This window comes from Pungitius pungitius, chromosome 8 (genome assembly GCF_949316345.1).
Source record: "Pungitius pungitius chromosome 8, fPunPun2.1, whole genome shotgun sequence".
NCBI classification, from domain to species: Eukaryota; Metazoa; Chordata; class Actinopteri; order Perciformes; family Gasterosteidae; genus Pungitius; species Pungitius pungitius.
This window is the reverse complement of record NC_084907.1, coordinates 17364121-17378540: the sequence shown is the minus strand read 5'-3', so window position 1 is coordinate 17378540 and position 14420 is coordinate 17364121. Positions and strand designations below refer to the sequence as shown.

The 14420-nt window shown below is 46.1% G+C and overlaps 1 protein-coding gene across 4 annotated transcripts in view; it reads right to left on the bottom strand.

Annotated features, from left to right (window-relative positions):
* Positions 1 to 14420, bottom strand: part of LOC119194145 (plexin-A1) — a 160060-nt gene that overhangs the window by 21169 nt on the left and 124471 nt on the right. For all 4 annotated transcript variants that reach the window (XM_037448262.2, XM_037448264.2, XM_037448265.2 and 1 more), the window contains exons 14-20: positions 12060 to 12183; positions 11792 to 11928; positions 8931 to 9098; positions 6138 to 6231; positions 4842 to 5078; positions 3073 to 3216; positions 1648 to 1882 (exon numbers count right to left, since the gene is read on the bottom strand). In XM_037448262.2, the coding sequence (XP_037304159.2) occupies positions 1648 to 1882; positions 3073 to 3216; positions 4842 to 5078; positions 6138 to 6231; positions 8931 to 9098; positions 11792 to 11928; positions 12060 to 12183 (1139 nt within the window). The remainder of the gene's footprint in view (positions 1 to 1647; positions 1883 to 3072; positions 3217 to 4841; positions 5079 to 6137; positions 6232 to 8930; positions 9099 to 11791; positions 11929 to 12059; positions 12184 to 14420) is intronic.

Genomic DNA, 14420 nt, shown 5'->3' with positions numbered 1-14420 from the left:
CTCCCCTTCAAAGTGACATCTTAGAGGTCACTCTTCTCCCCCTATGGTTGCCCCTCCTCTGCTACATCCCTCCATCTTTCTGTTACTTTAGCTCACTCATGCCATCCATCTCTCTCTCTCTCTCTCTCTCTCTCTCTCTCTCTGCATCTCTAACCAGTCTCTTTTCTCATCACTGCAGCTTCTTGTCTTTCATCTTTGTATTAGATATTTATACTTATCTGCTCAAGTTTGCTCTTCTCTCTGAATGCAAAAGGGGTTCCCTCCCCCTCGCAGATACTCTCCTCCCCCCCCCCCCCACATATTCTAATCACCTCCTTTCTCTTCACTACACGTTATCTTCTCACTTGTGCACCCACCTCCTCCACAGACATGTTCATGTTGATTATCTCCCGCTATTGCCCAGTCAACTTCCTTTTCTGTCTCTCTCGTTCTTGAAATTCATATTCTTCAGTCATTTCTGCCTCCCCTTTTGTTTCCCCCTCTCTCCTAATCTTCAGATCCACCAGTCTTAAGTGCCCACCTCCCCTCCCTTTTCTCCCCTCACAAGTTGTCCGCCTTATTTATCTCCCTTGCTCCATCCCTCTCCTTCCATCCATCCTGGTGTCGTCTTGCAGACAGTGGTGACAGTGGGCGACGGACAGGGTCAGGGTACTTGGACTCACCGCCACGCGCCCCAGCCAATCATTGTTTGACCCGGTGTGAGAGGTTTTGTGTGTGTGTGTGTGTGTCTGTGTAATTGCAATTTTAAAAAAAAGAGTGGGGCAGGCATTAAGAGTTTAGTGGATGAAGTGAACACACTGACACCTTCTCACTCACACACACATCAATATGCCAATGTTCATTGGACACCCATTCAAGTAATATATTTACGTCGTTACATGTGAGGTTTACTACAGAGCAACAAGTGAAGTGATCTCTTATTAAAATGTAGTCTGATGATCTTAGTTATTAGTATTCTCCTTCTCGCTTTCTCCCCATCTGCTTCTCTCTCTCTTGCCAGACAAACTAGTAACAGCATCAGTAAGCTCTCACTGGATCCATGCTGTTTCCTGCCAAATATATGCTAATGTGCTGGTGTGTAAGTCTCTCTGCCCCTGCTTCAGTGATTGCCAAATCCCTCCCCCCCTCACTATGCCCCACTTTTCCACCTCTGTGCCCTGTATCTATCTAACCTCCATCTTCCTACTCCCTCTCTCAGTGTGGATGGTGGTGAGGCCAGCCAGGCAGCTCTCTCATGGGGTGGAGAGCCAACATCTGGTCGCTGGCTCTGATCAAAGTACTCCTCTGGAAACACACCAACACCCTCACACAGGAGCGCGCGCGCACACACACACACACTTGTGCCACCTAACAGCAGGGGGACAGTTGGCAGCAAGAGGGAGGGAGAAAAAGAGAGGGAAAGAGAAATCAGGGAGAGAAGTGGACACGACTTTTAAACGAGATTTATGGATCTTTCGATGGAAACTGCCGCAGTTTACAGAAAGTTATTTGGGGGAGAAGGGAGTTACTTGGGTAAAAAGATAAAGAGAGAACCAAGAAGTGAGGAGTATAAAATGGCACCCAGAGAATGCAATCAATACTCAAGCAGCTTGTGTTTGAGCGCTCAGCGTCACACCTCACTCCTGATCACGGTTTATCAGGACTCACCTTCCTTGCACTCGAGGGCCACCCTGGACTCGAGGTTATCCATCTGCAGCTGAAGCCGCTTGAGGGTGCGGTCGGCGTCGCGCGACTTCCTCTTATAAGCAATCAGCACCACGATGATAACCAGCAGGAGTAAGCCGCCACCTCCTCCGATGCCAATGATGGCAGGCAGAGTGAGCAGGCTGTCAGAGTAGATCTGCAAGGTCCCCGGCGAGTATTCGAAGCCGCCAACACGCACCTAGTAGATGGACGCAAACAGGAAAGTTACATTATGTTGATACTACATGAAATTACATTTAAAAATAGGTCCAGGTGCAGGACTATTTGGTAGAGGTTTAGGCCAAAGCTGTGAATCATTTTGGGTTACATGAAATTGAAAATAAATTAGATGTGAAAATCCCACAGATCTTGCAGGTTACATCTGGCCACAATCACTTTAAATCCAATGGTGATGAAAAAAACTCTTCAAGGTGCCAGTACAAAATCCCATTTTGCATTTACACTGACAAAGCATGCAGTGTCGTGTTGAGCCAAGTGCAGGCCCAAACTCCCCAAAACCCTTTATATCTGGGTTGGGGGGAGGCAACATCTGTGCCCCCAGGCCGCCTTTGGAACCAGTGAAAGACGTACAGTCGCACAACCATCTGACTGTGAGCCCTGTCACATCACAACAGTTCTGGTTGGCAAAACACATGAATAAGAAAAATTCCAATATCTTTGAGATACGTCCCCCCCCCCCCATCCTGTCTTCTGTTTCTTCTTCTTTTATCCAATCTTCAGCTTGCTTACATCTATGAAATACTAAATGGAGGAGAGTAAAAATAGACACAGACCTCTCGCGCCCACGAGCCATTTTTGCTCTCTATTGAATATCAATACTGTTCAAATCCCAAGGAGGATGCCAGCCAAAAGAGGCCGATCAAACGCTTCTTAGACGTAAATACAGTCACAAACAGTGCCAGCGGTGTAAGAGACAGGATGCGTGTGTGTGTGTGTGTGCGCGCTTTTATGCACTTGCAGCTATATAAATGGGGAAGAGAAATTTAGACTAATTAAAGAGATTTGGGACTGATGGATGGGGAGGAAAGAATGAGTGGAATGAATAAAAACGGCAGGAAATGGATTGACATAAAGAGGAGGGATAAATAGCACAGCAGAAACCACACTGAGAACAAGAGCTTCAGAAGAAGATGGGCTGGGAGGCTAAAAGAAATGCGAGAGACAGATGTTAAAAAGCAGCAAAGTGGCACGACAAAATAACAGGTACTTAAAATAGATCAATTGAACTTGGAGATGGATGACGCTCCTTTTCAGGTTTGAATATTAACACTTTTCCCTGGATGGCCCCATGCTCTTTCCCACGCGTGACAAATCAAGTAAACATAATTAAGGAAGACACTCTCACCGTGGCAAGTGAGTTTTACTTACAGTGACTTTGTGTTCTCCAGTCAGGTTGGGCCACTCACACAGCAGCTGGCTCTCAGACAAGGTGAGAACGCAGGGCGTCTCCCCAATCAGCACCGTGTAGTTCAGCTTAGCGTTTCCCGGGGCTGCAGGAATTAGGTTACGGCCCTGGAAAGAGAAACGCACAGATACTCTGGTTACTTTCAAAAAGATCAAAGTCTGACGTGGTCCACGCAAATAAAATCATGATTCAGGTGTTCATACACAGCGCCTACTAGTGTGCAAGGTAGTTTTAACTGCGGGTAGCCATAGCAACTGTGCTATGAACTGAATGATCAGGCACCAAATAAGGTAAATGTAACTCGCAATACATTTAGCCAAAAAGCAATTTGAATTTGTGATCATTGGCATAAGCCATCCAAAGACTGTCATCCAAATACTTTAGAAATGTGGAAAGGGGAAGTGCAATAATTACAATCCATAGAAATCCTCCCCTCCATCTACCCCCCCCCCCCCCTCACCATAACTATACTCTGCAGAGTGGGAGGAAGAAATTGCATCAAAAACAACTAATAGGATGCCTTTTCTGCGACGCTTAATTCTGCAATTCTTTACCCGCAGCAAGGTGAGGCTTTTCATTATGGAATAATATAGAGTAATAATAAAATATAGAGTAATAGTAAAGTTATCAAAGACAAAGGCATGACTCTTCAGTTCTAAAAGCCCACACTGATTTGCGAGAGAAAAAGGGCTTTTGTTTTGTTCTCTCGCGTTTCTGCCGCTTTGAAGTTCAAGGGTGAAGGTGAAATGATAAAAGACAGACTGAGTGGGTGGGATCAAGCATTTATAAATGCACTCCGGATTCAAACGCATACTGCTTCTGTAGCAAAGACTAAACAGGACTATGAAGTCTCACTTTAGAAGTTATTTGATAAAAATGTGAGCACTGGGCATAGCCACGCATGGGTCCACTTTATAAACATGACTTTCCTTTGCACACGATTTTAAAGGAGGGCGTTATGGAAGACACAACATTTCTTAAAGGTCTCCAAACCCCAGTGGAGGAAGCAGCCAAGGAAACAACATCTTTTAAGGTTGAGGGACATCTGCCAGACAGCCGTGTTGAAAGAAAACTCCAGGAAAGAGGAAGACGGTTGCCAACATTCTGTCCAGGGTTGAGCAAATCATTTTAAAGCCCCGGCAGCCTGTTACAGGTCTTGCTGGATAATGACTTGGAGGTCGCTGCACTATTTCCAAAATAATTATTTGCAAGCTTTTTAGTGTTGCTTACGATCCTCAACATCAATGGTACGCTGGCTCTCTACTATTACTGCTCTTCTAGTGTTTAAACCAAGCTCTGACACTCAGCTGACCTTCTTTTGAGTCCCAGTGAGTTTTCGGATATATATTCGACACCTTTACTTCGTAGCTTTTGTTGAAAAGCCGCCTTGATGTAAAACCCCCACAAACTCCAACCTGACATTATTCCCTCAGAAGTATGAATTATTTCCCCCCCCCCCACTGGTCTCCTTTGAAAGGAGAGAGGACAGACATCAGAAGTAATATGTAAAAGGTGATGCAAGAAAGGAGACTGGACGCGACAGAAAAAAGAAATGTTGGAAAACGCAAAAAGAGGGGAAAGGTAGAGAGACATGGGAGGAGGAAGATACGAGGGGTTGAAAACCAAAAACAAGGAATAGAAGAAAAAAAAGAAAGGATGTGCTGGATGTAAAGCAAAGCCAGATAGAGACAAGGCCAAAACAGATCAATGCTGGGAGCACAAGTCAATTTACCTTGAGTATGAGTGGTGAGCTGGGCTTCAGCTCCAGCATGCCCGAGGGGCTCAGAGGTTCAAACACGGGGTCCGGGTGGTAGCTGAAAGTCTCGTTTACCACCAGCACAGAGCGCACGTCGTCCATGACAAAGCCGATCTCATCGGGACTGCTGCCCGACTCCGAGAAGCCTTTGTCAGATCCTGCCACAGAGGGCGCCAGACACACCATCACAGTGTTGTTGAGCACCGTGCAGTTCTAGAGAAGGAGGGAGGGGGGGGGAGCAAATCGGGAAAGAAAGGGAGGGAGTAAAAGTGAAAATAGGGAAGGTGGGAATGAGAAAAGTGGATAAAATATGCTTAATAGCTGAAATAAGTTTGATCTGGAGATTTAATTGTCTATTAGAGAAAGTTTTAAACATGTTTATACTGTTTGCTGTAAAGGCATGGAATTAAAACAAAGTACATTTTACAATAATCATGAAAAATAATGTGTTACTAATTTGTAATCAAAAACAATTATATCCGCTGAAACACTGTAATGTGATACGAGTGATTAAATGTCTCCATAACGACATAATGAGGAAGAGGCTGGCTTAATAACATCAGTGTTGTAATCAGTGTTGATATTATCTTGAAATCCCCTGTGGGTTTCGACACTTGAATCAGTCACCGAAGAACAAATTAGACTGTAATGACTCGCAGAAAAGCAGGAGAGGTCAGCCTGTAGCAGTTTATACATAATACAGCGCGGCTAAAAAGATCCTTGAATAGCTTCACGTTATGTCCTGTGTGCCGCATACACACAAAAGGCACAGAACAAAACTGTGTTTATATGTCAACAGAAACATTAACCAGGCAGCGTAGAAAGGACTGCGGAGAGGTTGACAAAGGAGACCGAGAGGATATTTTTACTTTCAGCCGTGAGCGGGAGAAAGGTTAGCCGAGCCCCGTGGTGCTAGGTGAAGAGAGAGGGATTTGCCAGAGCCGCTTTATTGCTGGTTGACATTTCAAAGGTTAAACTGCTAAAAGGAAATTCAACATCAAAAACAAACAGAAAACGGGCCCATGGCTGGTTGACCGGCGGGTCAGGTGGGTGTGTGTGTGTGTGTGTGTCCGTTTCCGTGACCCAGGAGAGAGTGTTTTGCCTGAAAATGAGATTTTCCACAGAGAGGAGACAGCAGAGACAGTGGGAGAGGGAGCGAGAGACACCTGTGTGTCTATATTGGTCTCACTCCGACTCACTTGCCCCGTCAAGTCATTGCTTTTTTTGTTTCGTCAATAAAAACTGTGTGGGTGTCTGGATCCGACCACTTACATTTTCTGACTTGGCAGCTCCATACTTGGCTCTCATTTTGGGCTCCTTGATGGTGGCCAGATTGGTTCCTGTTACGGTCAACATGGTTCCTCCACTAAAACAGAAAATACATCAGGACAAACACAATTTAGATTATACCACGGGGTAGATTAAAACAATTTCATGTGCGCTTGTGTGTCACCCATGCACCTCCCGAGGAACCTTTTTGGGGCCTTGCAGGGGTCAAGTGCATACACGAATCAGCCAGCTTCCAGCAGAAGAGGCCTCTCCAGAAGGCAATATGGCATTAATGCTCGCTCCGGCGGTAACCTTCCGTCTGCTGATTCGCGGGATCCCATTTTCAGGTAATGATAGCCCTCGCACGGATCTTAAAAGCCGATTTGAACCGACGCGGCGGCCGAAGGGAAGAATGAGCGAAAAAGGCAGCATGGCTCCTGGTCGCCAAAGCCCGGGGAGATATTTGCATGCCACATTCAAGTGGCATTGCAGTATGTTTAAGTCGGGGGGTTCTTTCAGCGAATGCACGCTGTCAGTGATCTCGCATCCACTGTAACCTTTACACCCGTGACCTATTCGGGTCTCTGTGACGCCGACCAGCCGAGACACGACTCGCACTGGCGAGAGTCCTATTCCCCCGCAATGCCTCCTCGACAGCCTCTGCTGGCCTGATAGGCTGAACTTTGTCTGACGTAAAGTTTTCTGACAGCAGCTAAATAAGTTAACATACAACATAAAAACTGGATCGGGGTAAAGCCAAGCTTGAGGCCCTTTGCCACTGTGAGTCACCACTGGCACCGATGAACACAAACAGCAAGGGATACGCTCGCTGGTGTATTGCTAGGTTTCAGACATGGAATGATACAGCCCAAAAAAAAGAAGAGAAGCTTAATCTGTGTCGCTGTTCAAGAGCCGTAACGCCTTGAGAAAAAAAGCTCTGCATGAATATCAACTAATTCAGCGGCTCTGGCATTTCTTAGCAACTGAGAACGTGTGATAGAATGTGCCAAGGTAACATCGACTCCATGACGGAACTAGAGCCTCTTATATTTTAAACATACATTTTGCCTCGCCTCGTCTTTGCTTTACTGAGGCCAGCTTCTGACCTGGCGGATGTCGAAGAGGTGAATAGCGTCTGGTGTGGAAAGCGAGCGGACAAAAAGAGATCTCCACACATCACACCTCTGCTGGGGAGGGAGCAGAGAGCTGAGAACATGCTCAAGATCAGATACAAAATCAGCTTTGCATCAATGTGTAGCATCCCCTCAACAGAGAGGTTCGGTGAGAAGATGATAACAATCCTTTCCACACGTCCACTGCACACTTCATTAGTGTACTGAGTGAACTGGGTAAAGAAATTGGAGTGTCACACAATCTCCACAGTGCGTTGTTACCTCACGAACCTCTTCCTGAAGGAGCAAGCCTGAGGCATGTCAGATCCGTGCTCGGAACAAGGAAGGCTCGGCGCTGTTTGAGATCGCCCCGTCAAAAGAGGTCACCAAAGGGTAGGCAAAGACAAAATAGCCTGGTGGATCAGAGTGCGATTGGCCCGTGAGAACAATGCAGCGTCTCCTCTGGGAGCGCTGAGTGAAACACCAAACACAAGCAGAGTGCCGAGCTTATTTCCCCCCCCCAAAGGCGGGAGCCAACCCTTTCATTCGCCTTTCCCCTTGCGTACCCCCAAAAGCTTCATCTGCTCACACTTCCTTTGCATGACTAGAGACTTATGTGGGCCATCCTCAGAGGTGATGCTCCTGGAAGGTACTGTAAACCCAGAATTGCTTTAATTACATAAAAAAAAATATATGACTCCCCTCTTGTCTTCTTGATAGGCTTTTCCAAGAAATATCAGCAGGTGTAATTTCTTTAAAATCTCGAACTAAGACATGCAACAAGTGATGTTGTGTGTGTGGGATTCTCCCAACACTTGAATAGTAGCTTGTTTTTTGGATTATAAGTAATAAAAAACTAGATAACTATCAACATGTTCCTGGGATTATACTTTTGAAGTAAATGAGACATTGTGTGTTTGCGTGAATGTGCTGAGGAGTAGAAGAGTTTCTAGGTCATGCAAGTGAGCCCATTAGCACTTGGTAGCTCCAAGCTTCGTCTTTTTTTTCCCCTCCACAACACAGCTTGTGTTTGCACAAGAAATCTTCCCGTGGGTGTGTAGTCTCATTTCAATAAGTCAAGTAATATTTACAGATACATCTCTGATGCAACTCATCAACCGTAGCAGTGCACTGCTTCAGGAACCTCTTTCACGGCTCCTCCCGCTCTCAAAGATAAAAAAAGAAATAAAGTATGAAAGTGGAGTAGAATGTTGACTTCTTTCGGACCCAGTATGCTTGTGTAATAATACCTTCAGGGTTGATATTTCTACAAGGGGTTAATGGGTCGAACATCCACCAATATGTATTAATGTATCTGTTCTAAAGAGCTTTATCAAGCATGATTGGAGATCAAACACTGTATTGATTTGAATTCTAGATATCTAAATGTTTGTGGGACATTTTGCAATGACCTCCGGTGGAAGCAGCAGCGCTTTCAAAATACACCAATTCATGCCGATATCAGCCGGTTTCCCAAACTTTCTTCTGAGCTATTCACCTTGAATCGCTGTAAGGGTTGAACGCATTGCATGAAAAGTGAGAACGAATCAGTAATGCCGTCTTGGTTTTGCGATTCCCAGAAAATTCTTTGCAACACAGAAAAGTAGCTCGCAGCTTCACACAACAGGTTACTCCTCGCTGCAAACCGCACAAGTGGCGGGAAAAGCCCTCATTGCGTCCTCACCTGGCGATGCTCCAGTCGGGCTCGATCTTGAGGATGGTGGGATCGTCAGAGTAGTTGAACTTGACCTCTGGGTTCCTCAGCTCAGCAGAGTTGATGTCCACCATGACCGGGGTGGTTCCTGGGGTTTGCCCCGCCGGAGTCACACACACGATCTCCTTGTTGCCCCGCCTAGGAGAGCAGGAGATGAAGTTGGGAGGACAGGAGACAAAGAGATAGAGACATGTTGCAGTGAAAGGTTGCTGATGGTCTCTCTTAAAAAGGACTGGATCCGAAGCATAAAATCTTAAAAGGACTCTGACAGACACACGGAATACAAATTTACAGTATTCCCAGTGTAAAAAAAAAAAATCCTTAATCAACCGTTAAATAACTCATGAATTATTTATAAGATGCGACACACACACACACACACACACACACACACACAGAGGGGACAGTTGTCCAACCCCAAGGCCGACATGTTTCAGTGTGTCCAGCCGCGGTTTCATCAGCCCGAATCACAGAGTGCTGCACTTCAAAGCGCTCCCCCTCCCCCTCCCCCTCCGTCCCTATGTCTCTCTGTCTGTCCTTCCCTCCTGCGCTCCCTCTGGCTGATAGATCTGAGGTGGCAGATCAGGCTGGTCGTCTCTCGGTCTGATGTAACTCCCTCCCTGGAAGACGGGCAGCTGTGACCTGCTGGTAAACTCTGCACGGCTGCCAGAAACTGTGTGCTCCATTGCAGTGGCTCATTCCACCGTCCCCTACCGCTGTCGGGGGGGGGGGGGGGGGGCGCTGCCGGGCCGAACGGCGGGAGGACGGCTGCCTGTGAGACAGCAGTCTGTAGAGCAGGTGTGCTTTGTCTGTTTGGAAGCAGGCATTTGCATATAAAAAGTGTGCGGGTCGAAGAAGCGTTGTTTGCACGTGTATTGTGTCAGTTGTCGTCCGCTAACGTCCTACAGAGCCCCGCGAGGGTGAAGACATGGCGAGTGTGCTCGTGAAGCCATGATTTTGCGCCGTGTGACATTTTGGGTCAAGCTGATCCGTGAAATCCACAGAAAGACAGAAGGTGATGGAGAATATGATGGAGCGGGAACCTATCGTATGGTCACAGCCCGGTACGGGGTGGGATTGGGTTTGGGTACCGAGCAAAGACCGGGGGAATCGCCCCTTTTAGTGTGACACATCCCTGCTGTCTCCAAGAGGCGATTCTCGACAGCGTCCTCGAAAGGAAACGGGACTGGAGACGGGGTGCAGAAAGAAGGAAAATATGGAGAAAAAAATAGACATTCCACTGGTGCTGCGTCTCCATGGCAACCGTCCTCACAACACGGTCGCCGCTGAGAGCGCTTGCGGTGCCGCGTTGGTATTTCTGACAAGGTTGCGGCCACACAAAAGAAAGCCAAGAGGGGATACAGAAAGAAAGAAAGAAAGAAAGGAGGGAAAGGAATGGGGTTGCAGGCGGAGATAAGAGGATGAGTGACTCGGGGTAAATAGGTTTTTATTAAAGTGGAGGCCCCCGTTGAATACAACGACACATTAAAAAAGATGGACTCAACCAGTTCATTACTTTGGCCATAAAGGTTATTGCTGCTCAGTGAATGAAAGGCCAAGACTATTATGTTCACCTTACTTGGGATGTGCTTCAGAGCTTTAAATTGGCCTTTACTTTTTCTTTTGAGGACATAAAAATAACTTGATAGGTCCAAGCTCATTAGTTCAACCTGCCACTTGTTGTCTGGGGGTAGGGAACCACTTTAATTAAAACATTGTTGTTATAAAGAAAAAATCGAAACAAGAAAGAGAAACCGGACTGATGCCTCAGCTACAACACAAACATTTAAACGTTTTCTCCCTGTTACCAGTATTCACCTTCATCAGTTTTGTAACAGACAACCTTTTCAGCTAGTTTTGTTTCTCTGCCATCTGACAGCAACCATACATGAGTGGATTTAGTCCAGAGCTCAATTCTCTGTCACTTTGCCAGGAACTCAAAGAAACAATTGAGTCCTCCGCTCAAGGAATTAGAGTCATATCACATTGGATCTTTGTCTCCTCCTCTTGAAATCTAGGTACAATCTCTTGCGGAGTGATTGGCAATGCAAGATAACAGCAGCAGATAATAAAAACAAAGTACGAATAATACATCAAAAGTATTTCAAAGCTGGAAAAATGTGGATTTCTGGCTAAAATTCCTGTCTGACATATATCTATAATATGTCTGACACATTATGGTAATACAAGTTTCCTGATGCTAAAAGCGAGTCTATATCATTCTTTCAAAATGATCGTCATATCTGCGCTTTATGTATCAATATATCAAACTGTGGGCCATGCACGTAAGTCATTCACAGCACAACTGAACAATGATATCATCTTTCCAGAGAAGGCCACACGGTCATTCTCACAATTGCTGTGAATTACAGTTCTGTGGGTCATCTTCTTGCCGGTAGCATTTTTCAGGCCTGCTGCAGATCAAAAGCAGCTACCAGAGAAAAAGGGGACTTTTGTGACCCAAAATGATCTATAAGCCACTAAAGAAACACACTAGGGCTCGGTTCAGTACTTAATAGACAAAGACAAGTAGTATCAAAACCTTTAGGCAACTCAACGTTTCAATATCGAATGAAGAAACACCAAAAAGTGTCAAATGTCCCCTATTTCATTCCACTTTGAAAGGTACCTGGCATTGGTGCTTAAATTTTAACTTGTCAAATAGTCCGAATAAATACCTCTATAAAACACTATGACTTGTATGGTGCAGTACTTCTTACTATATATTCCTTCCATGTCAATGTAAAAATGTCAAATAATTAATAACGCGCTGCGCATCAAATGCCAGCTAATGAAATGAACTGCTTTGAAAGCGGTTTGTTTTCACTCACCTCTCAAAGCGACAGGGGTGAAGTCCTATTTTCACAGACACAGCACTGCCTGCATTGAGATGACTGCCTTCAATGGTGATCCTTGTTCCCCCGGACAGCGGCCCGGTGGAAGGAAGGACTCGGGTAAAGTATGGGGACTGCAGAGGGACACAGGCAGAGGACGGCGTCAGAGCTTCAACACAGACGTCAAATACGGTGTCACAGCATTTGTCCTAGCTGTAACGCCGCAGCGACGCGCGCACAACACGCGCACAACACGGGCACTTACCACGAAGGTGAAGAACTTGGAGGACACAGCCTTGTAGTCCGGGTGAATGCAGTCCCTGACACACACTTCCACCTGAGCGTCCTGCACCCTGTAACCTGTTGCGTCATTCAGACGGCACACAATCCTGAAAAAAAAATGTCGAGGTTTTTGTATGCAGTCTTTGCTTATTACGGAGACAGACAATTGAGATGATGATGGACGCCTGGCCCAACATGCACTAAATCAGCAAGAAATACCAGTGGTTCATGATGAACTGTTTTTGAAACCCCAGTCATAGAAATAACAAAATGACACAGCAAATGTTCTATTAGGTGATATGACAGGGCAGAGTTCTCCGTGTGCGTGTTCACGTGTGTGTGTGTGTGTGTCTGCATCAGGGCGCAAAATAGAACTATAAGCCTGCTACTTGGCCGCTGGGTGCTGGCCGGCCAAATGAAAATCCTCTGGAGACATGGTTGAATGAGGGGACGAGTGGCGGTGTAGCCCGCGGGGGGGAACACACACTCCAATGGAGACACACTTGACTGTTAATTAGCCAGAAAGAAACGAATGAGACAGAGAAAGGGCAATAGTGCAGAGGAGAAAGGGAGGAAGGGAGGAAGGGAAGGAGAGAGAGAGAGCGAGAGAGAGGGGGGTAAAACGGGAGCGGCTGATTAATTGAACAAGCTCATATCCTACACGACTCCTCAATTTCCCCCCCTCCCTGCGATGAGTTATTAACTCTTCCTGGCTCCATCCTCCCGCAGGTGTCCATGGCAACTGCGGTGACAGTGAATTTCACATTCCGATGCCTTGTGTTTCCATTCCATTGTTTTTATTTTCCTCTTCATTCATCCCCAGGTCTCCTACTATGACAGGCGGCCGTCATTAAAATGCTGGACGGCTTTCAGTCGGCTTCACTTGCCTCATTACTGCACGGATGACAGGTGGCTACATTGAGCTGTTATTACCTGGTTAGAAAGACAGAAAGTGCACCGTGCATCTGTAGCGATGACAACATTATGAATTACGCCTTCCTAAATGAAATAACTGAGGTGGAATGTGACGGTCGAACGTTTAACGGAAACTACCAACAAGCCAATGAAAGAGGTTATGCCAGGTTGTGTTTGTCTTCTCTCTTCACCACTTTATTTTTTTTTCAATGTAGAATGAAATCTGGTGACTATTGAACGACTGAGGTGAATGACAAGCCTGCTAATACTAGACACACCAGGAGCGCTACACTTTCTCGCAATCCCATTTTCGGTCCAGTCTCAGAAACAGGAAATATACGAGGTACCAAGTGCGAGCTGAGAGAAGGAGACAGCCAGAGCGAGAACACATGTGTCTACATTCTGCCCCAACAGTCAGCGCACCCTCTCTCCACCAGCTGACCTTTGACCTGCGCTGTCAGTCCCCGTTGCCCCGTCCTGTCTCCTTCGCTGCAGATCCAATAGGGTCACAGGAATGACGAGCGCAACCGGTGCCACTAATGGCACCGTATGGCTGACATCACTTTTAATTAGCATGACAGCCTCACTGCCAGCCGCGCCCTGCTTCCTCCTGCGGGTGCTATGGCAACAGGCCATGGCTGCGTTGTGAGGTTGACAGGGTTAAACATAGACACCTTTGTGCTTTTGGATGTGAACACGTGTGCACAGAGAATCACCTCCTATTCCACTGCTACATTGGCTAGTGGAGCAATGGTGCGTTTCAGTGGGAATACTACGGTATAAAGATTGACATGTCACAAGTAGCTTTTACACCTTCCATTGGTGGGGAGAGCCGCATGTTGTCCTTACTGTCACGCAAGTCACATTTCTTAGTTCCCTTTCTTATTGGAGGCGGTAGAGAGAAAACTAAATCTGTGGGGACTGTGCTGCAAAACTCAGAAAATGGAGCATTTGTGTACAAATGACAGCTACATGGTTGGAAATAGAATATTGACGACAGAGCCGGCTGTGACAAGCTTCCCTGATGTTGCCTCGTCCTAGATTGTATTTCTCTGCTTCTGGGTGAATTCAACATACATTTAAGAGTGTGAATCACCATGTCATTTCACAGAAGGCCCAGATATTTCAGGGTAGCTATAAGAGTGGAGTACCAGCCTCACAGTTTATATTATGTGTTACAATGTTAATTAAATGAAATGTATGAATCCCATGATATTACTAAAGAAAAACATTGCAATGAGGCGACCTGTGTCTATTTACAACCAAGAGTTCAGTCAAACTCAACAGAGAACAAGGAGCTATGATTGTTTATAACTTTTCTCAGAAATAACTAGTTTCTGAGGTACCCAGCGTGATTCAGGTTTTCCCAGAAAGCAGAAAACATAATGTAATCAGCGAGAGCGTTCACAGGACAAGCTTTCATCTGTTG